This window comes from Anolis sagrei, chromosome 10 (genome assembly GCF_037176765.1).
Source record: "Anolis sagrei isolate rAnoSag1 chromosome 10, rAnoSag1.mat, whole genome shotgun sequence".
Classification (NCBI taxonomy): Eukaryota; Metazoa; Chordata; class Lepidosauria; order Squamata; family Dactyloidae; genus Anolis; species Anolis sagrei.
In genome coordinates, this window is record NC_090030.1 from 22,940,410 (window position 1) to 22,964,489 (window position 24,080).

The following is a 24,080-nucleotide window of genomic DNA, read 5'->3' on the forward strand; positions in this document are numbered from 1 at the left end:
CATTTCTGGTGGTTCTAGGAACCTCATATACATTGTGTGTATACAAATTTATAGATATATAGATAGATTTTAGAAATGAAAAACAGAATGTCGGGGTCAGTCAACAGGTGACAACAGAGATGAGGAAAATCCACTAATAAGGAGTGAGGAGAGCATAGAGTTTAAGCATAGAACGCAGGAGCACAAAAAAGTGAGGCCATTTTCACGCCAAACACCCCACCCCTCTCAGTGTTTTGTTTTTTTTTCACATCACAAGCTACACATAATCTATATACATAATACAAGTGAAAATATGTGTGTGTTACACCTTGCTGAAAGATTTATCTTGCTGAAAAACACCAAACTGCACACAGCCAGAAGTCTCTATGGTTTATTAAAAACTAGCCATCCTCTGCCACGCGTTGCTGTGGCCCACATGGGGGTTCTGTGTGGGAGGTTTGGCCCAATTCTATCGTTGATGGGATTCAGAATGCTCTGTGATTGTAGGTGAACTATAAATCCCTGCAACTACAACTCCCAAATGTCAAGATTCTATTTTTCCCAAACTCCACCAGTGTTCACATTTGGGCATATTGAGTATTCATGTAGAGTTTGGTCCAGATCCATCATTGTTTTGAGTCCACAGTGCTCTCTGGATGTAGGTGAACTACAACTCCAAGACCAAAGGACACTGTCCACCAAACCCTTCCAGTATTTTCCGTTGGTCATGGGAGAACTGTGTGCCAAGTTTGGTTCAATTTCATTGTTGGTGGGGTTCAGAATGCTCTTTGATTACAGGTGAACTATAAATCCCAGCAACTACAACTCCCAAATGACAAAATCAATTTTTTTGAGTGAAGGACATACATTGCGTTGTTAGGTGTCTTGTGTCCAAATTTGGTGTCAATTCGTCCAATGGTTTTTTGAGTTCTGTTAATCCCACAAACGAACATTACATTTTTATTTATATAGATAAAAGGTAAAAAGTTAATAAAAGCAAAGGTTAATGTTCCAAAAGATCAGGATAACATAGCATTTGAAGCATAATCCAAATAGGCATCAGCAGAGCAAGACCCAAGAGAACATGACAAAGTCCTGGAAACCTTGAACACTAAAACTGCAAGATAATCCAGCCTAGCCTAGGCTGGTTCTTTAGGTAAACGCGAAGTTGCTTTGACAAAAGATCTGGTCTCAAACACGCTGTTTAATACCCTTTGCAAAACATGAAGGCATTTCTCTGGCCTCCCTCTTGTTTGCTATCCTGTCACTCCTTCGAACATGGAATTCCAACCGATCAGCCCGATCTAAAGTTCCCATATCGTCAAGGTCAATCTCCTTGTTAACTGTTTTCCTGCTTGCTTATTATCAGGCTGAGAACAAGGCAAAGAACCATCCTCCTCAATCTGCACATAGAATCATAGAATCATAGAGTTGGAAGAGACCTCATGGGCCATCCAGTCCAACCCCATTCCGCCAAGAAGCAGGAATATTGCATTCAAATCACCCCAGACAGATGGCCATCCAGCCTCTGTTTAAAAGGTTCCAAAGAAGGAGCCTCCACCACACTCTGGGGCAGGGAGTTCCACTGCTGAACGGCTCTCACAATCAGGAAGTTCTTCCTCATGGCTATTTTCAGTATCAACACTCTCATGCCTTGTTGTGGGAAACTGCACTTCTTCTTCACTGTCTATAGCAGGGACATTTTGAACCAAACTGTGAACCTGAGTCCCATCATCCTCGTCAGAAACACTCTCTGATTCCAGCTGTGTCACAACAGTATGTGTATGTATGGCTGGGATGTCCACTTCCACAGACAAGCTCCCATTTCCACAAACATCTCTAAATCCCACCGCTCAGGAGACACCAATGGCCCTCCCTCCAATTACATTGCAGGTTATAGCGAGCAATGTAAACATATACAAGAGCCCTGCTAATGTCCTCCACAATCGCCATACTGCCCATTACCCAAGTGAAGACTTTCATATGGGGACCATTTCATCCTTGATTCTATGTGTTCCTCCACCACAGACATCCCAGTGTTTCTTACTCTCTCCATTGGTGTGGAATTGGCATAATCCTGCCCACTGCCTCTCACTTAACTTTTTCCTATTGTTCTCTATGGCACACATCAAACAGGAATTGATCAGCAACTGAATATACTGGAGAGGTTTGGGGAAAATTCACCATGATTTATAGGAGTTGTAGGTACTGGGATATATAGTTCACCTACAACCTACAAACTGCACTCTGAACTCCACCAACAATAGACCTGGAACTAACTTGGCACACAGAACTCCTATGATCAACAAAAAATACTGGAGGTCTTTGGAGGGATTTATAGGAGTTGTAGTTCACCTACATCCAGAGTGCAGTATGAACCCAAACAATGATGTATCGGGACCAAACTTGGTATGCATACTCAATATGCCCAAATTTGAGTACTGATGGGTTTTGAAGGAAATTGGCCTTGACATTTTGGAGTTGTATGTACTGGGATTTATAGTCCATCAATGAGCAGGCGCGATTGGTGTGGACGAGAGAGAGGGCCTTTTCAGTGGTGGCCCCTCGTCTCTGGAACTCACTCCCTAAAGACATCAGACAGGCCCCAACTCTGGCAGTCTGCAGGAGGAGCTTGAAGACGTGGTTGTTCCAGTGTGCCTTCCCGGAATAATGATCCCGTAGCACTTTGTCCTCCAAAGCACTTTACATTTCTTTAGGTCTGCTCGTATGCCCTTCCACAAACACCACTATCACCTTCTCACCCATGTCCCAGCATTATTTCCATTTTAACTTTACATTTGGCCTTCCCACTGTTTTTAATTGTGTGTTGTCTTATTGATAATGTTGTATATTTTATTGTCTATGTTTTTATTTTAATTGCTTGTATTTTTGTTATTATTCCTCGTATTGTTGTGTTTGGGCTCGGCCTCATGTAAGCCGCACCGAGTCCCTTGGGGAGATGGTAGCAGGGTACAAATAAAGTGTTATTATTATTATTATTATTATTATTATTACTCCACCACACATGCATTTTCATAAAGAAAGAAGGGGGGGAGGAGAGAATGAGGTGTCCCACAGCTACTTCTATCACATGTTAGACCTTCTTCCTGGACCACTATACCTTCCTCTTCCTTCTCTATTTCAAAACGTTCAACCCAAATGTTAAGGGATAGCAATGGTGGAGATCCGGAGCCTGAAGTGACAATTCAGAACACAGGGATACGAAGATGGATGCAAAGAAAAGCAACTTCATGGCAGCGTGACTCAAAGGTCGAGCATTCAAAGCCTCATCAGGGACGGATGAGGAAAGAGCAAGAGGAAAGGGGAAGGAACCAGTTCCTTTAAAGGTATGATTAACACCAACAAGGCTATTTTGAGGATAGGAAACATTTCACACACAGGAACAGCTGCAATTTGGGCAGCATCCCGACTTGAAGCAAATGGCACATAATAGCTGCATCTACAATGTAATGGAAGTGGGAAAGGTGGCATTTTTTCCCCAACGACACTGCCAACATGTCTCATAATAAATACTAGGGTTACACTTGAACATGGCAAGATGCTAGAAGGGATGGAAGCAGCACCGCCAGTCCCTTCTGAACTATAAATTACAGGTCTGGATCTCTTGCGCCAAACCTGTCGCAGCTCAGAGTAGAGTCACCTTGCTCCAAACACCAAATCACACAAAGGATGAAGGTTTTGTAGTTTACTGGAGAAAGGAAAAGTCTTAAATGCAAAAGTAAGTTCCAAAAGTTCAATAGCAAACAGCATGAAGCATAATCCAAAGAACATCGATCAAACAAGATTCCATGACAGCAAGACAGAGTCCCAGGAAGCCAAGAACATTGCCCAAAAGCCAAGGCAATCCAAAGAAGTTACCAGGTTGTTCGCAGAAGTTGCACTGACAAAGATTGGCCTTCAAATACCCCATTTAATATGCTTTCCCAGCATGAACGCATTCCGTTGACTCCTAACCTCCCTCTTGTTAGCAAGCCTCGCAATGCGGCGAACTTTGAATTGTAAGCGATCCTCCCTATCTAGATCTTTAGAGCTCTCAAGGTCAGATCGCTTGTTAGAGAATCGTCAGGCTGGGAGCCATCCTCCTCCAACTGCACCTGGCTAGTTTCACTAACATCAGGAACATCATCTGAAACATTCCTTGCCATGGGAAACTGAACCTCCTTATATTCTTCTTCAAAACCAACAGGAACATCTTCATGAATCTGAATCCCATCATCTTCTGCCTGAGGCTCCAGCTGAGCCACAACACAACCTTTGATTCTCCTATTGCCTCATGGAGCTCCACATCCCATTTCAAAGCCAAACAACACTTTAGTGGTCGTTGCATACAGTGGAATTGATTTGGTAGGAATGAGAAGAAAGTCCACACCTTCCAAATGCCGACACATCAGTCCAAACTAGGCTGGTACACATACCATAGGAACAAACCAACAACCAGCTTCTCCATGGAGTTTCTCCACCCAACCATCATGTTCCCTTCTCTTCCAGTAGGTAAATATACCCAGCTCCCTATTCATAGGGATTCTTGGCTTCCAGATCTTTGACCACGTTGGTCCCCCTTCTCTGGTCATGTAACATCTTGTGCTTCTCTTATGGTCAGGAAGTTCATCCTAATAATGTTCAGGTGGAATCGCCTTTTCTCGTCATTTGAGCACATGGTTCCATTGAGTCCTAGCCTCCAGGGCAGGAGAAAGCAAGGCCTGCTCCCTCTTCCTTAGGACACCCTTCCATATGTATACATTGCTATCATGTCTCCTCTCAGCCTTCTCTTCTGGAGGTTAAAGAAACCCAGCTCTTTAAGCTGTTCCTCGGAGGGATTCATGGCTTCCAGACCTTTTAATTGCTCTCTTCCTCTGGACACCTTCCACCTCAATATCCCTCTTGAATTGCTTTGCCCAGAACTGGACACAAGGTTAGTATTCTATGTGAAGTCTGAGCAAAGCAGAAAAGAGGGGCACCATTACTTCTTTCCATCTAGACTGGGGGTTTCATTATCATTGAGGGTTGCATCAGCCTTATGGTTCCTTCAAAGGACCATTGAATCCATGGATGGAGAATCCATGGAAACAGAGGGCCAACTCCCCCCCCCCCCCTCTATATAATGACATCTCCTCAAATATTTAAACATAACCCTCTTGTCTCCTGCCAGCTTTCTCTTCTGGAGGCTCGTTAAGCCGCTCCTCAGAGGAATTCATGGCTTCCAGACCTTTTATTTGCCCTCTTCCTCTGGACACCTTGCAACTTAAGAGTCAATATCCCTCTTGAATTGCTTTGCCCAGAACTGGACACAGGGTTATTATTCCAGGTGACGTCTGATCAAAGCCACATCAGCCTTCTGGTTGCCTTCAAAAGACCATTGAATCCATGGATGGAGAATCAATGGAAACAGAGGGCCAACTATTTGTCATAGAGGATGGAGTGACAGCACAACCCCTGAGGCCGGAATAAAGCACAACCTCCAGGACGCCAAAGTTGGGGAAAATGCTAACATAATATCTCTATCTATTGTCTCTCCTGTCTGTTTAATGGCATTGAATGTTTGCCATATATGTGTTTGGTGATTCGTCCTGAGTCCCCTTCGGGGCGAGAAGGCCAGAATATAAATGCTGTGTGTGCGTGTGCGCACGCATGTGTGTACATATATGTGTGTGTGTCAGTGCTCTTTAGTTTTTATCCAGTTTGGGTCCCCAGAAGTTATGGAACAACAGCTCCCATCATTTTTGGTTATCCTCCTTGAAGACTGGGGATGATGGGAATGGCAACCCCACAGCCCTTGTGGTTCTGAGGTTAAGGAAAGGTGAAAGGGCATTTTAGAGTCAGGCATCATATCTAGAAGTCTTGTATCTGAATCCAAACCCCACTCTCCTGACTAAACAGGACAAACGATATTATTTATTTATTTATTTATTTATTTATTTTATTATTTTTTGCATTAATATTGCGGTATCACAATTCCCATCCGCTCTAATCAATAGGTCTAATGCTGAGGAATACAGGAGTTGTAGTCCAGCATCGGAGGGCCTCATAAAAGGATACAATGGGTCAGATTTGGCCTGAAGGAGTTTGACACATGTGAGTTAGATACTACGCTCCTATTGATATAGTCTAGAATTGCATTGGCTTTAGTAGTAGTAGTAGAAGAAGAAGAAGAAGAAGAAGAAGAAGAAGAAAAAGAAGAAGAAAAAGAAGAGGAAGAAGAAGAAGAACAAGAACAAGAACAAAAAGAAGAACAAGAACAAGAAGAAGTAGAACAAGAAGAACAAGAAGAAGAACAAGAAGAACAAAAACAAGAAGAAGAACAAGAAGAAGAACAAGAAGAAGAACAAGAAGAAGAACAAGAAGAACAGGAGGAAGAGGAATGCGAGGAGAGGATTCCAGGCCCTGGCCCTGTGTCCCTCCAAGCAGAAGAAAAGCAGTGATTTGTCTTGGAAGAAAGGTCAGTAAGCATGGAGACAGCGACATTCACTTTTCAAACTCAATTACTTTTTGTGGCAAACACCTACCTGTCATGAAGCACTGGTGGCATTTCCCTCCTGAGCACAGAGTGGTCCATGCCGTCAAGATTAGTCACTCCCCTGTTAACCAAAGGAGATAAGACTTTAATGCGGCAGTTTCTGAAAGGGAAGCGTGGTCATCTTCGCCGGGGTCACGTGAGCCCGGCTCCATGGCAGAGGGTGGGTTACTCACCAGTGAAGTCAACCACACCACCAAGGCCGTCCATTGTCCCCTGGGGATAATGAGGCGCTTGTTTCTGAACAAGAGGATACGGGACAAAAGACCGGCTATTATTCGGTGGAGGACGTGGCCGAGTCCTACAAAACGCCTGGGTCCACTCCTTTTTTAAAGAAAGAGATTGAGATGGGTGAAATAGCAAACCCGCCTGTCTTGAAAGGGCCTCCCACATTAGGATGATTCTATGCAAAAAAAAATCCCCTTGGAAAACAAAATGAAAAAAGCAGGCGCTTAACAGAGTAATGATGTCAGGGAAAGAGTCAACACTCCGGATCAGAGAATGTCATCCTTCAAGAGAGACAGCTCCCCAGGCTGCTCTGAAAACCCACATCATGAAGCAGCTCAAAAGGGCTTTGATCAGGCTCCCTTTCTACTGCAAAAGCAGACCTGTGGCGACCCTTAAGATACACCGCTGTCTTTGTTGCTCAAAGAGCTTTGTGTACAGGTCTTTCCCAGCCTCACTCGCTCGCTCTGTAACTTGCAGTTCCTTCCGTCTTTCCGTCCCATCAGCTTGCTGCTAATGCCTTTTACCTGTGTGCTAGAAAGGCCGAGCAAAAATATTGGACTCCACAGCAGGTCTGAATGTGCCTGCGCTTCTTTGGAAGCTGTCCCCAGTCTTCCTGCTAATGTTTTCTGCAACTTAATGCTTGTGATTCTGGATGGAAGTTCAGAAAGGTGATACCTTAGTGTATATATTGTCAGAAATATGAAAAATTAACTAGGTATTTTGAATTATAAAAATGTGAGTCAAGCAATGAAAAGGGTAAAACGGATGCAATGACCCAGCAAAAGCTGCAGTTTTATATAAGCAGATGTGCCTGTAGCTTAGTACCTGTCAGTCTGAGGCATAACTCCAGTAAGAGAAAGGTCTCAGTCTGTGAGAAAGCCTCACAGTGTGAGGTAGACCTTAGTCTGTGAGAGAAACCTCTGTGTGAGGTAGGCCTTAGTCCAGTGCTTCTCAACCTGGGGTCCCTAGATGTTTTTGGCCTTCAACTCCCAGAAATCCTAACAGCTGGTAAACTGGCCGGGATTTCTGGGAGTTGTAGGCCAAAAATATCTGGGGACCTCAGGTTGAGAAGCACTGCCTTAGTCTGTGAGAGAAGCCTGTGTGAGAGGAAGGCCTTTGTGAGAGAAGCCTCTGTGTGAAGTAGGCCTCACAATGTGAGTTAGGCCTTAGTCTATGAGAGAAGCCTCTGTGTGAGGTAGGCCTCACACTGTAAGGTAGGCCTTAGTCTGTGAGAGAAGCCTCTGTGTGAGGAAGGCCTCACAGTGTGAGGTAGGCCTTAATCTATGAGAGAAGCCTCTGTGTGAGACAGGTCTCACAGTGTGGGATAGGTCTTAGACTGTGAGAGAAGCCTCTGTGTGAGATAGGTCTCAGTGTGAGATAGGTCTTAGACCAGGGGTCCTCAAACTAAGGCCCAGGGGCCGGATGCAGCCCTCCAATGTCATTTACCCGGCCCTCAATCAGGGTCAACCTAAGTCTGAAACAACTTGAAAGCACTCAACAACAACAATCCTATCTCATCAGCCAAAAGCAGGCCCACACTTCCCACTGAAATACTGATAAGTTTATATTTGTTAAATTTGTTCTTCATTTTAATTATTGTATTGATTTTAAGTGTTTTTAGCACTACAAATAAGATATGTGCAGTGTGCATAAAATTCAAATTACGTGTTTGTTGTTTTTTTTAAAAAAAATTATAATCCAGCCCTTCAACAGTTTGAAGGACTGTGATCTGGCCCTCTGTTTCAGAAGTTTGAGGACCCCTGTCTTAGACTGTGAGAGGAGCCTCAGTATGATGTACACTTCACACTGTGAGGTAGGCCTTAATCTGTGAGAGAAGCCTCTGTGTGAGATAGGTCTCATAATGTGAGATAGGCCTTAGTCTGTGAGAAGTCCTCAAAATGTGAGAATGCCTGGTGTGAGAAGCTTCGGTGAGAGAAGCCCCAAGTTCTAAAGCCTTGTCTGTGAAGCTCCAGTGTATAAAGGCTGCTGTGTGCAAAAAAAAAAAAGTACTGTGTGAAGCTGCAGTATAAGTTTGTTATGAGAGGCAGCTCTGTGAAAGCGAAGCTGTTTATCTGCATGAAATAGAAGCCCAGCGTGGAAGCAAAGAAGGAAGTATAAAGGACTTTATTTGCATCGTGGAAACCTTGTTATTGTAAATAGTGCAACTATATTATTTTACTACAAAGAAAAGCCTCCTATGGAAGAAAACAGTGGTCTGTGTGTTTTTGTTTTGTTTGTTTGTTTGTTGTTGTTTGTCACTTTTGGCTACTGGTGCTGGGTCACATTGCTGCTGGTAAGTTACTCTGCTGTGCATTTATGAGGAAGATCTTTTGTTAATAAGCCCACTCGCCCAACAAGGTGGGTTTTTCTTCTTCCCAGGTATCAGGAAGGAGAAGCCAGTCTTAGAAACATATAAGGAGGAATAGGAAATACTAGCATAAATATTTCCTCTTTTTCTAGTTAGCAGTGGTCAGATTCCAAGAAGAAACTTAGGCCCCATTTACACTGCATCCAGATTATCTGCTTTCAACTGGATCATCTGGCAGTGCAGACTCATACATTCCTGTTCAGATAATCTGGATTGAGAAACTGGATCATATGGCTGTGTAGGCCCAGCCTTTGCAAGACACACAAGTCTTAGAGAGTAGAGCACTTTTCTTTCCTTAATTTGGAATTAAATTTCAACCCATTTAAGACAAAACTCTCTTTACTGTCACTTAAAATCTCAGAATTGCGGAGCAGGAGTGGGATAACCAGTCCCGTCATCCCACCCCATCATGCAGAAATGCATGACGAAAGCGCTCCAGGAAGAAACACATTCAAAACAAGATCAATACATTGAATGCTATACATCAGAGAGAACACTTGAACCTTTGCTGCAGGGCAAGGTAGGCAACGTGCATGTAAAGGCACAACATTACTGTTTTATGTTATGCAGAAAACATTATCAGGGAAAATATATCATATACCATATATCAAGGAAACTACTGATACATGCAAAAACTTACTGGCGGCACATGGGGTGCAGACCCAAAATTAATAAGAACATTAGCCCTAGCCTTGTCTTATGCAACTGCTGAGTACGGCTGCCCTGTTTGGCATAGGTCTGCCCATGCAAAGCAGGTGAACATAGCATTGAATGAAACATGCAGAATAATCACAGGATGTCTTAAACCTACACCTGTTGATAAATTCTACAAGCTAGCTGGCATTGCCCCCACTGATGTGCAATGGGAAGTTGCTGCTAAATGTGAGAGAAATAAGGTTAAACACTGTGAAAGCCATCCACTACATGGCTACCAGTCTCCTCCCAGTAGACTCAAATCAAGGGAAAGTTTTATTTATTTATTTATTATTTAAACTTATGAGAACTATGAGAACTACCCCTCCTCTTGGCATCCCTCCAGCAACAGCAAGGGTATCCCTCTGGGCAGCTATATCAGGAAATACCAACTGGATGCCCCCCCACCCCCACGAGGGTCTTTCTCCAAGAATGGGAAACTTGGAAGTCCCTGAACAGACTCAGAAGTGAAATGGGCAGATCAAAAGACAACCTGGCAAAATGGCACTACCTAAAAGAATCCCATACTTTGTGTGACTGTGGAGCAGAACAGACAACTCTGCATCTGTATGCTTGTCCATTGTGCCCTGCCTCATGTACAGAGGAGGAATTGCTGGAGGGCTAGAGACAATGCCGTTGCTGTTGCCCATTTTTGGTCAAAAGATATTTAGCCACCTGTGCACCTTCTATTTTTACCAGTTTTATGCTGATTTATGCAATGCTTTTGATACAAACTACGAAGGGAACCATTGACCACATAGGGAAGCTGATGAAGGAACACGACATACAAACTATCTACAGATACACTAAAAATATCCAACAATTGCTACGTTCAGCAAAGGACAAGAGGGATCCTCTCAACTCTGTGGGAGTTTACCATATACCATGCAGTTGTGGACAAGTCTCCATAAGAACCACCGAATGCAGCATTGCCTAAACACGAATCAAGGAACATGAAAGGCACTGCAGACTACTTCAATCAGAGAACCTGATGAACCAACCTGGACACAGCATATTATCTGAGAACACAGAAATGTTGGACCACTCTCATAACCGCCATATCAGACTACACAGAGAATCCACTGAAATCTACAAGCATGTGAACACTTTCAACAGGAAGGCGGAAACCATAAAAATGAACAACATCTGACTACCAGTATTAAAAAAACCTCTAAAATCAGGACAGTAAATAAAGAACACTCAAAAAACACGGAAATTTCAGGCAAGATACAATGAGGGTCAGCTAACACGTCCCAACAAAGGATTCCCACAGGCAGGAAACAGCCAGGTCTTGAAGCTACAAGGCCATTCAATGCTAGTTTGTTTGTTTTTTTGTTGTGTCAGGAGCGACTTGAGAATCTGCAAGTCGCTTCTAGTGTGAGAGAATTGGCCATCTGCAAGGACGTTGCCAGGGGACAATGCCCGGATAATTTGATGTTTTATCATCCTTCTGGGAGGCTTCTCTCATGTCCCCGCATGAGGAGCTGGAGCTGATAGAGGGAGCTCATCCACACTCTCCCCGGATTCGAACCTGCGACCTGTCAGTCTTCAGTCCTGCCGGCATAAGGGTTTAACCCATTGCACCACCAGGGGCTCCTACCAAAGAGGTGGGGGGTATTCAATACAGAAAATTGGGGTGGCCAGTTTCAACTAGTCAAGGTGGCCAGTTGCAACATTTACACCTGCCTCCAACAGACAAGAGTTCTTTGTTCCTCCCTGGACATTCCACAGATGTATTAACTCCAATAGCCTAGTTTCCAACAGACTTCACAACCTCTGATGATGTCTGTCATAGATGTGGGCAAAATGTCAGGAAAGAATGCTTCTGGAACATGGTCATACAGCCCAAAAACTCACAACAACCCAGTGATTCCAGATATGAAAGCCTTCGCCAATACATTTCCTAGCAAGCTAGAGAAAAGAGGCGAGAGAGAAAAAGGGCAGAAAGTCTAGCAAAGACTCCTTAATTTTTTTTAAAAAAATCACATTCAGTTGTGACATAAGATGTTGCATCTCATTGCCATCTATTGGGGTTGCACACCTGCCAGCAATTTCATTTTATTCGTTGCTTTTCCCTTCTGTTCCTCTTCCAAAGGTCTCAGAAAATCAGACCTCTCCATTTTACAGAAACCCTGAGGAGGAGGTAAGGCTCAGAGAGGTTAGTTCATGAGCTGCTAATGAGCTCGATAGAGAGGACATTCCACATTCAGTCCACTGCACTGCCCTCAGTGGGCCTTTATTTATTTAGTATTTATTTAGTACGCTTGTATACCGCCAATATCTCAGCCTAAAACGGCGACTCATTGCGGTTTACAACAACATTAAAACAACAATATTCCAATTAAAATATAAAACACAAACATATACATTTCACAGTATTGGGCCACCAATACAGACCAATGCATCTCTTAATTTAATCATGATCCTATTTCGTTGTCAGTAATTGCCGGTCCTAGGTCGAAAATTCCTTGCATCGGGTTAACCGAATGCTTGCTCAAACATCCATGTTTTCAGTTTTTTACGAAATACCATCAGTGAAGAGGCTGATCTTATCTCTATGGGGAGGGCATTCCAAAGCCGAGGGGCCACCACAGAAAAGGCCCTATCTCTCGTTCCCGCCAACCGCACCTGTGAAGCAGGCGGGATGGAGAGAAGGGCCTCTCCTGAAGATCTTAGGGTCCTGGTGGGCTGATAGGTTGAGATACGTTCGGATAGATATGTTGGGCCAGAACCGTTTAGGGCTTTAAAGGCCAAAGCCAGCACTTTGAATTGGGTCCGGTAGCTAATCGGCAGCCAGTGGAGCTGGTACAGCAGAGGAGTTGTATGCTCCCTGCGCCCCGCTCCTGTTAGTACCATGGCTGCCGCCCGTTGGACTAGTTGGAGCTTCCGGGCCGTCTTCAAAGGCAACCCCACGTAGAGAGCGTTGCAGTAGTCAAGGCGGGATGTAACCAGAGCGTGGACTACCATGGCCAAGTCAGACTTCCCAAGGTACGGTCGCAGTTGGCGCACGAGTCTTAACTGTGCGAATGCTCCCCTGGTCACCGCCGAAACCTGGGGATCCAGGCTCAGCGATGAATCCAGGATCACACCCAAACTGCGAACCTGTGTCTTCAGGGGGAGTGCGACCCCGTCTAACACAGGCTGTAACCCTATACCCTGTTCGGCCCTGCGACTAACCAGGAGTACCTCTGTCTTGTCTGGCAGAGGTACTCCTTTCTGCTTCACAGTCGCACAAACCCTTACCTTTGCAAGGACGACTGGGAAGATATTGACATGCAGGTTGAAAAGGAAGCACCCTTCCCCATGCTATTCACCCCAAAACACCACAATCTACATTGATTGATTTATGGGCCGCCCAGCAGGAACAGGTTTTAGGGCATCAGGCACAACCAAAACAAGAACCATTTTCTTCATGTCAGGGACAACTTGAGAAACTGCAAATCCCTTCTGGTGTGAGAGAATTGGCTGTCTGCAAGGACGCTGCCCAGGGTATGCCCAGTGGGAGGCTTCTCTCATGTCCCCACAAGAGAGATGGGAGCTCACTCCGTCTCACAGATTTGAACCACTGACCTTCAGGTCAGCAGTTCAGCCAGCATAAGGGTTTAATCCATTGTGCCACCGCAACACATTTAACCCATTGTGCCACAGTTAAAATCATCACATATGCTCAATGAAATACAGCAAAGAGAGGTGTTTGTTGGGAATGTTCAATGTGCCATGCTGATGGAGGGCGCTGAACAAAACACAATGATCCACTCTGACCTCATTCACAAAATACCATATTTACTTGAATCTAATGCTTGCCTTTTGGGACCAAATTACCTTGCCATAATTAGAATTAGATTTGAGTCATATCATAACGCAAGTGCTGAGCCAAAACAAAAAGGGGAAGGTGTTTCCGGAGCCCCTGGATCTCTTCTTTGAGGGACTTCATCCCTAATTTAATGGCCATAGCTCAATGCTATGGGATCCTGTGATGATGATGATGATGATGATGATGATGATGATGATGATGATGAGGGTGGATTCCAACATACAAAAAGGCAAACATTCAATGCCTCAAAAAAACAAACGTATAATCCAAAATAACCCTACACATGAAAACAACACCAGAACCTAACATCAATAAATTAAACAAAATAAAATCAAACAATTTATATGTAATGACATACACCCTAAACAGTAAAACATGGCAGAGCACTTGATGAACCAACCTGGGCACAGAACATTATTTGAGAACATAGAAATGCTGGACCACTCTCACAATTGACATGTCATACTACACAGAGAAGCCATTACAATCCACAAGTGTGTGGACAATTTCAACCGAAAGGAGGAAGCCATATAAATGAACAAAATCTGGCTCCCAGATCTTAAAATCATAACAGTAAATAAAGAACAACACTCAAAAACAGGGGAATTCCAGACAAGAAACCACCAGGGCCAGGTAGTCACCTTCCAACAAAGGATTCTCCCAGACAGTACGAAGCCAGACCTTGAAACTGCTAGGCCATTAAATGCTACTCAAAGTGGCCAATTGCTACATTCACACCTAACTCCAACAGACAAGAGTTCTTTGTCCCACTCTGGACATTTCACAGATATAAAAACTCCATTTTCCTAGTTTCCAACAGACCTCACAACCTCTGAGGATGCCTGCCATAGATGAAGGTGAAATGTCAGGAGAGAATGCTTCCGGAACATGGCCAAACAGCCCGAAAAAACACACAACAATCCAGTAATTCCAGCCATGAAAGCCTTTGACAATACAGTAAAATATCTGCATTGATTTACAAAAAGGCAACCGAAGATCGGAAAGGTGTCTGCTAGGATTACTAGTTCAATTTTTTGGTATATTCTTATTTGGTGGTAAGTTTACAGTTAGATTGTTTTATATTGTTTGATGTATCTCGTTTTGATATCGTTTGTTGATATGTTTCTTTGTTGGCATTGAATGCTTGCCATATGCGTTGGAAACCATCCTGAGTCCCCTTGGGGAGATAGGGACATCTATAAATCAAGTTTTATCATTATATGAAAATTATTCTGGGTTTTGGAAATTGAAGTGCACCTTTGATTCGATGGCGCATTAGACTCGAGGAAATACGGGTACCTAATACAGCTCTAACAAGCAGCAGAATTTTTTCAATGAAATATATCTGCTAAAAGCAAACCTAGCTTATAATTTCAGCACCAACACCAGACTGTTTTAGGCTACCTGATGCAAGGACTGGAAATTATTATTATTATTTCCAAGTATGCCAGGAGCCAGCTTTATCTTTGTGCCCATTGGCTGCGACTATTTCTAAAAACCTGCCAAGAATCAGCAGCCAATGCCTCATCCCTATGAAAAGTACTGCCTCATTTATCTACTTTTTGCACAACAGATAAGACAGATAAGACAGCGGTCACAAGCCAACCCCTCTCCAATACCAGAGATACAACTTAATGATCTAACATTAGAAAATGTTGATCATTACCGCTACCTTGGCAGCCACCTCTCCACCAAAGTCAACATCGACACCGAAATACAACACTGCCTGAGCTCTGTGAGTTCAGCATTTTTCCAAATGAAGCAGAGAGTGTTTGAGGACGGGGACATCCGTAGGGATACCAAGGTGCTTGTCTATAAAGCTATTGTCCTCCCAACCCTGCTATATGCCTGTGAGACGTGGACTGTCTACAGACGTCACATGCAACTCCTGGAACGATTCCATCAGCGCTGCCTCCGGAAAATCCTGCAAATCTCTTGGGAAGACAGGCAGACAAACGTCAGCGTGCTGAAAGAAGCAAAGACAACCAGCATTGAAGCGATGGTCCTCCAACATCAACTCCGCTGGACCGGCCACGTTGTCCAGATGCCCAACCACCATCTCCCAAAGCAGTTGCTCTACTCCGAACTCAAGAACCGAAAAGGGAATGTTGGTGGGCAGGAAAAGAGATTTAAAGATGGGCTCAAAGTCAACCTTAAAAACTGTGGCATAGAAACTGAGAACTGGGAAGCCCTGGCCCTTGAGCACTCCAGCTGGAGGTCAGTTGTGACCAGCAGTGCTGCAGAATTTGAAGAGGCACGAATGGAGGGTGAAAGAGGGAAGCGTGCCAAGAGGAAGGCACGTCAAGCCAACCTCAACCGAGACCGCCTTCCACCTGGAAACCAATGCCCTCACTGCGGGAGAAGATGCAGGTCAAGAACAGGGCTCCACAGTCACCTACAGACCCAAACTTGGAGGACCATCATCCTCGGAATACGAGGGATCGCCTAAGTAAGTAAGTAAGTAAGTAAGACACTATAAAGCAAAACTGAAGCCTACTTCAATTTTCGGAAGACTCATCCAAACATTACAAACCATAGTATGCAATGATGCTGCACGCAGACCCTTCTGGCACCATCTGAGAAAATCGAACATATAACACATGGGTTGTGTACACATCAACATTTTCATAAAATGCCTTTTCATGGAAGACCTGACATAAACCCATCTACTATGGCTCATTGTTTTTATTTTGATTGATAAAGTGCCTTAAATATCATACAGAAAGATAAGGGACAAATACTGAAACCAAAGGCAGAATTATGACGCTCTCTTGAGAGCTGCAGACAGTCAAGTTGGACGCAATTTAGCCACGGGTTTCCTATTCATTTTGGAAGCTTCTCCCATCTCTGCCAAGCCAACCGCCCTACGAGATATTGTTCAACGTGGGTGCCTTAAGTGTTGAGGCTTGTGCTGACAGCCCGCTGCCAAGATCATGCCAAGGCTCAACCCACGGAATAAACTCCGCAGAGGGGCGTGATGCACTCGCCTGTAACGGAAATGTTTCATTAATGTGACAATGTTTATTAAAACGATCTTTTTGGAATCCAGAGATGGGGAGCTGCTCCACAGCACATAAAATCCATCTGCACCGTCACAGTTTTAGATTGGGACGTGATGCATAGCATTAGCTACCCCTAAAAATCATGATTTAACTATAACCAGACCACGGCTTGCTGGGAAATTTGTTTCCAAGGGCACGGATAGCAGGCTGAGGGCTTCTGTTCCGATTAGCGCAGCTTTATGTAACACAAAAACCTTTGGTTACTCACAGAGTGTCTCTCCACATCATCTCTGACACACTGAAATGCCTCCTTGGCTGTTTGCACACCTGCGGGATAAACAGAGAGAGACAGAAACTCTCAGGAGAAGGAGGAAGAGGAAGGCAGTCGCGCACAGGGTTTCACAACACACGGCAAGCTGCACACGGCGCACCTGATAAACAGACCCCAGGTTTCGTTCTGCCTAGATCAATGGTCCTTCTCCATTCTGGACTCACATATCACGTTGAAAACCAGATTAAAAAGTATTGCTCCACTTCCCAGGACACCATAGCCACATAAATACAGTAACCAAGAAGACACTAAAGGTAGGGTGAATTTGTACCCAGATTGCAGATCCTTGGACCCACTCAAGTATTTGCGGACTACAGGTTCCAAATGAAGGATAAACCATGCGGGGACCCATGACTGCTGAAATAATCTGTGATGTTGTGCACCTTAAAAGACATTTCCGACTTACTTGGAAATGTGGGAAAGAAAAAGGTACATTCTACCACACATGGTGGACTTGCAGCAAAGTAAAAAAATTACTGGAAACAGATCCATGTATATCTTGCAAAAATGTTAAACACAAATTTCAAAATGACACCTCAAATGTACCTTTTGAATATGCCCGAGGAAGAATTAGAAAAAAAAATGGGATTTTTTTTTTTGTTTTACACAACAGTGGCAACTAGAATAATATATGCTAGATATTGGAAAACCCCAGCTATACCTCCTTTAGAAGAATGGGAAAAATATATTATAGATATGTTGACAATGGACAAAATAACTGTATTATTATGAGGAGAAATATTAGACAACTTCGTTAATGAATGGCAACTAATGATTCAACACCTTAATGTAAAGTTGAATTAAAAATGTATATAGAGGATCCTATAAGACTGTAGGCAAGGAAGAAGTGGATGTAAAGTAAGAATCTATTATATCTTTTAATGTATTATTTAGATAGTAGACTGTGACCCCTTAATGGAAATATATTATCAGATAAATGATTATAGAAAATTAATAGATAGAAAGTATTGCACTGTATGCAACAAACACTTGCAAATGTATGTTTACTTAAATAAAATAAAAATAACTATATAAAAAAAGACATTTCCGACTTACTGAGAGTGTAAAGCGGATAGACCAAAGGGTTTTCTTGGTCTAGGCAGGATTGGTATTTGCCTTTCTCTGAGGGTGGTCTCACCTTGGTCTCCGTAACCCGGTACTGAAAGCACTACACCAGGGGTCCTCAAACTAAGGCCCGAGGGCCGAATACAACCCACCAAGGTCATTTACCCGGCCCCCGCTCAGGGTCAACCTACATCTGAAATGACTTGAAAGTACACAACAACAACAACAACAATCCTATCTCATTAGCCAAAAGCACTTCCCATTCAAATAATAATAAGTTTATATTTGTTAAAATTGTTCTTCATTTTTACTTACTGTATTGTTTTTAACTGTTTTTCCACTTAAACAGGAGGCCAGAGGGCCAGGTCGCAGTCCCTCAACCTGTTCGAGGGCCGGATTATAATTTGAAAAAAAATGAATGAATTCCTATGCACACTGCACATATCTTATTTGTGGTGCAAAACCACTTAAAAACAATACAATAATTAAAATGAAGAACAATTTTAGCAAATATAAACTTATTAGCATTTCAATGGGAAGTGTGGGCCTTCTTTTGGCTGATGAGATAGGATTGTTGTTGTTGTTGTTGTTGTTGTGTGCTTTCAGGTCATTTCAGACTTAGGTTGACCCTGAGCGAGGGCAGGGTAAAAGGCCTTGGAGGGCCACATCTGGCCCCCGGGTCTTAGTTTGAGGACCCCTGGTCTACACAAACAGGTGATAGTTTCCACTACACAGGAGACACCCACGGCCCTCCCTCCAAGGACATTTCAGGTTACAGTGGGCACCACGAACCTATCTCCCAACCCTTGCCAAGGTCCTCCCCAAACACCATACAGCCCTACCACCGAAGGAATGCTTTCATTCAGGGACAATCTCATCCTAGATGTTCTCTTTTGCCTCCAGAATGGACATCCCAGGGTTCCTTTCTCACTCTCCATTAGTGTGGAATTTGCATGACTCCACCCACTGACTTTCACTTAACCCTTTACTACCCTTTCCTAGGGCGCACAGGAAACAAGAATTGATCAGCAACTGAACAAGAGGTATGGAAAAATTCACTAAATGATATTATCTAACACCTCAAAACAAGCAAAGCCTTTATCAAATAATCTGGGCACCACCGGGTACCCAAGCTAGTAATAATAATCATCATCATCATAATAATAATGCCCAGCAGCCTGTTTGTCTGCACCACCAAAGGCCAAGTCTGCGGGTAGATGCAGTCCAAAACAATCCCTACTATTGCCTTGTTGGTTTAGAAGTCAAGGGACAACACAAGATTCTACCCACGGTGCGGTACCTTTGGTTAAGCTCTTGTCAGTTGTGGGTGGACACAGCACCCCACTAGCAACCTTTGCAGGTTGAGTGGGTTAAGCGGCACGTGCTCTCTTATCCTCACACCAACCACACATCCCACACAGCCGCACCTTTCTCAGACTTTCATTACAAGTTGCTACTCCAAAGAGCAACGGCAAGAGGAAACGGGTCCAAACAGTTCCATTTTGCAAACTCCGTCTCCAGCCAACAACTTCCCTGCAGGCATTTTGATAAATGGAGGGAACCCTTGCGCTGGATTTGCCAGCACGCATCACTGGCTGTCAGCGGGGACCTCTGTGTGACTTCCATTTACCTGAAATGACTTACCTGCCCTTTCTAGAAGGGGAAATGACATTTTTTTAAAAATACAAGTTACATCAAGCTAGACTGCAGTTCGATGTCAGAGGTGGACACGTTCTGGATCACATAGCAATATATAAAACACCATCTACAAATATGAACCTCTCTGTTTCAAGGCTCTGTATCAAACTCATCACTCGTGGATGCTCAAAGTTTTTCTTGGGCATGTTCAAATGCATAACCAGCAGCTATCGAGCATGGAGAAGGTCCACTGGCCCTCTAGAACTGTGTTTCTCAACCTTCCTAATGCTGCGACCCCTTAATACGGTTCCTCACGTTGTGGTGACCCCCAACCATAACATTATTTTCATTGCTACTTCATAGTTATAATTTTGTTACTGTTATAAATTGTAATGTAAATATCTGGTATGCAGGATGCATTTTCATTTACCGGACCAAATTTGGCACAAATACCCAATATGCCCAAATTTGAATACTGGTGGGGTTCTGGGGGAGGGTTGATTTTTTTCATTTGGGAGTTGTAGTTGCTGGAATTTATAGTTCACCTCCAATCAAAAAACATTCTGAACTCCCCTATCAACGGAATTGAACCCAATTTGGCACACGGAACTTCGATGACCAACAGAAAATACTGGAAGAGTTTAACTTTGAGTTTTGGAGTTGTAGTTCACCTACATCCAGAGAGCACTGTGGACTCAAATAATGATCGAACTTGGCACGAATACTCAAGATGCCCAAATGTGAACACTAGTAGAGTTTGGGGGAAATAGACCTTGACATTTGGGAGTTGTAGTTGCAGGGATTTATAGTTCACCTAGAATCAAAACCATTCTGAGCTCCCCTAACAATGTAATTGAACCAAATTTGGCACACAGAACCCCCATGACCAACAGAAAATACTGGAAGGGTTTAACCTTGAGTTTTGGAGTTGTAGTTCACCTACATCCAGAGAGCACTGTGGACTCAAATAATGATCTAACTTGGCACGAATACTCAAGATGCCCAAATGTGAACACTAGTAGAGTTTGGGGGAAATAGACCTTGACATTTGGGAGTTGTATTTGCAGGGATTTATAGTTCAGCTACAACCAAAGAGCATGCTGAATCCCACCAATGATAGAATTGGGACAAACTTCCCACATAGAACCCCCATGCCTTGAAGAGACTCCCTGGTACGAGCCTCCCTCCAGCCTCGCACTCTCTTCTTCGCCCGCACATGAGCCCTACCCATGTTCCAAGCACGCCTGCCCTCCCCTCTCCGCTTGGAGTCTTAGAAACAGCCTTCCCCTTGGCTGAGAGGGAGAGCTGTTTCAATCACAGTGGAGCAGAGCTTTTGGTGGGAGGATTCATCTTCTGTTTCCAAAAAGGAAAAGAAGGACAGGCGGAGAGATCTTCAATCTTGTCTGCCAAAAGGGTTCCTAAGGCCATCAGAAATATATGTTTTCTGATGGCCTTTGGCAACCCCTTTGAAACCCACTTGTGACCCCCCCCCCCCAGGAGTCCTGACTCCCAGGTTGAAAAACACTGCTCTCGAACATGTCTCAAATTCTCTTGGAGCCATCCACTATTATAGACGATTGGGAGATGTGTCCAAAATACAATTCAGGGAAGGCACCTGTCGCACCTCAGGCTAGATACACCTTGCTCAGAACACCACACACACCAAGGCTGTAGGTTTTGTAGTTTATTAAAGAAAAGGCAAAGTCTCAAACACAAAAGTAAAGTTGCAAAAGTTCAATAGCCAACAGAGTCTTGAATGCAAAGGCAGAGTTTCCAAAGTCCAAAGGCAAATAACATGAAGCATAATCCATAAGCATTGATCAAACAAGATTCCATGGCAGCATGACAAGAGTCCCCAGAAGTCAAGATCCAAATCAGTCCTAAGAAGTCAAAAGCATTGCCCAAAAGCCGAGGAAAACCAAAGAAGTTATCAGGGTGTTTGCCGAAGTTGCACTGACAAAAGGTTGCCTTCAATCAGCTCACTAAATATACTTTCCCAGCATGAAAGCATTCCTTTGACCTCTAACCTCTCTCTTGTTTGCAAGTCTTGTACTAACGCAAACCCTGAATTGCAAGCGATCTGCCCTATCTAAATCTGCAGAGCCTTCAAGGTCGAATAACTCATTATCCTGGAGCTGGGAACCAGCAGCCTGAGAATCAACAGGCAGAGAGCTCACAGGCTGGCTCGCCTCTTCCACCTGCACCTGTGAAATGTAACTAAGATCAGAAAGATCTTCTAAGACAGTGGTTCTCAACCTTTCTAATGCTGCGACCCCTTAATACAGTTCCTCATGTGGTGGTGACCCCCAACCATAACATTACTTTACTTTTGTTGCTACTTCATAACTGTCATTTTGCTATTGTTATGAATCGTAATGTAAATATCTGATATGCAGGATGTATTTTCATCCACTGGATCAATCTGGGCACAAATACCCGATACACCAAAATCTGAATACTGGTGGGGTTGGGGGGAGTAATTTGTCATTTGGGAGTTGTAGTTTCTGGGATTTATAGTTCAGCTACAATTAAAGAGCATCCTGAACTCCACCAGTGATGGAACTGAACCAAATTTGTAACATAACTCCCATGAACAAGAGAATATACTAGCAGGGTTTGCTGGGTATTGACCTTGAGTTTGGGAGCTGTAGTTCACCTACATCCAGAGAGCACTGTGGACTCAAACAATGGTGGATCTGGACCAAATTTGGCACAAATACTCCATATGCCCAAATGTAAACACTGGTGGAGTTTGGGGAAAATAGACATTGACCTTTGGGATTTGTAATTACTGGGATTTATAGTTTGCGTACAGAGTTTTCTGAACTCCACCAACAATAGAATTGGGCCAAACTTGACACATGGAACCCCCTTGACCAACAGAAAATACTGTGTTTTCTGATGGTCTTCGGTGACCCCTCTGATGCCCCCTCGCAACCCCCCAGGGGTCCCGACCCCCAGGTTGAGAAACGCTGTTCTTAGACAACATCCCTTCCCATGGGAAACTGGAATTCCTCGTCTTCAGCATCCACATCGTCTGTATCAACAATAGGAACCTGTTCAGGAATCTGAAACCCATCATCCTCTTCCTGCTCTTCCGGAGGCTCCAGCTGAGCCACAACAGCACCACTGTCTAGCTACTTATTTGGGGGATTCAAGTAGGTTCACAATGAATTTCAATTCCTCTGAATGTCACTGCCGCAACCATCAGCAACATTTGATACTCTGTAGATTGGGACTGCAATTGCTATGAGCCCAAGCCAGGGATGATGAGAGGTGTAGTTCCACCTCTCCAACTCACTTTTTTCCAAGTCTAGCCAAATGGAAAATATATTGCTTCCCCAATCGAGGGAAGGCTTGGGCCACTCTCTTTGGATTAGAGACCCCTAAGAAGCCCCCTTTATCATCCCCCATCAAAGCAGGCTACTCTTTATTCCTTTCTCTTTTTTTACCACTCTCAATCTGGGTTTCAGACTGACCCTTGCCAGTCGGATTCTATCAAAAGAACATTAATAATTCACAAGGAGAGGACCGAGAGGACTGAGTAATTCACACTTGTGCACTAGCACTACAGAGGTGTTTATATCCACAGCTGGTAGGGAGGGTTATTATAGGATTGCAGTATCAGACACACTCTACCATTCCCAGAAGCCCAGCTTAGTGACAATATACTGAACAAGACTCCGAGACAGGAAGAATAGATACACCCGGCAAGCTGCTCTTTCAAGAACTCCAGGGTACCTCATTTCCAAGAGTCGATCATTGGCTCATGCCGTCACATTAAGCTGGATCTCCCCTCGAGAGGAGATGGAAGCAAACATTAGTCCATACATGGCACAAATTGGCATTTTGTACTGCAGGCCTGCACAACCTGTGCCCCTCCAGCAGTTTTGGCCTCCAACTCCCAGAAGTACTAGCCAGGTTGTCCAATAGACAGGAATTCTGGGAGTTGGAGGCCAAAACTGCTGGAGAGCCGGAGGTTGTGCAAGCAGGGCTGTAGCCATGGGAGGGGGGGGGTAGGGGTTCAAACCCCCCTCCCATTTTTTCAGAGGGAGGCCCTCCTCTTGGTCCCACTACTGCAGTGGTTCTCAACCTGGGGTCCCCAGATGTTTTTGGCCTTCAATTCCCAGAAATCCTAACAGCTGGTAAACTGCAAGGATTTCTGGGAGTTGTAAGCCAAAAACATCTGGGGACCCCAGGTTGAGAACCACTGCACTGTCTCAAGTGTGGTTGGTAGGGATGAGAGAGAGGGTCTTCTCAGTGGTGGCCCCCCGTCTCTGGAACGCCCTTCCAAGGGAAATAAGACAGGCCCCATCCCTCCCCTCTTTTCATAAGAGCTTGAAGACCTGGTGGTTTCAACAAGTCTTTGAAAATGACCAGTTCTAACTCATCCCCACACATTGTCTAATACGGCCTTATTCTTCCTACAA

General features: G+C 44.0%; 1 protein-coding gene across 3 annotated transcripts in view; it reads right to left on the bottom strand.

Annotated features, from left to right (window-relative positions):
• The window catches only part of KLHL13 (kelch like family member 13), a 115,793-nt gene that overhangs the window by 77,642 nt on the left and 14,071 nt on the right, over positions 1-24,080 (bottom strand). Inside the window, exons 2-3 of one of the 3 annotated variants that reach the window (XM_060756073.2) lie at positions 16,885-16,943; positions 6,504-6,575 (exon numbers count right to left, since the gene is read on the bottom strand). In XM_060756073.2, the coding sequence (XP_060612056.1) occupies positions 6,504-6,575; positions 16,885-16,904 (92 nt within the window). In that variant the 5' untranslated portion in view covers positions 16,905-16,943. The remainder of the gene's footprint in view (positions 1-6,503; positions 6,576-16,884; positions 16,944-24,080) is intronic. The other 2 variants (XM_060756076.2, XM_060756075.2) reach the window with 2 other exon arrangements.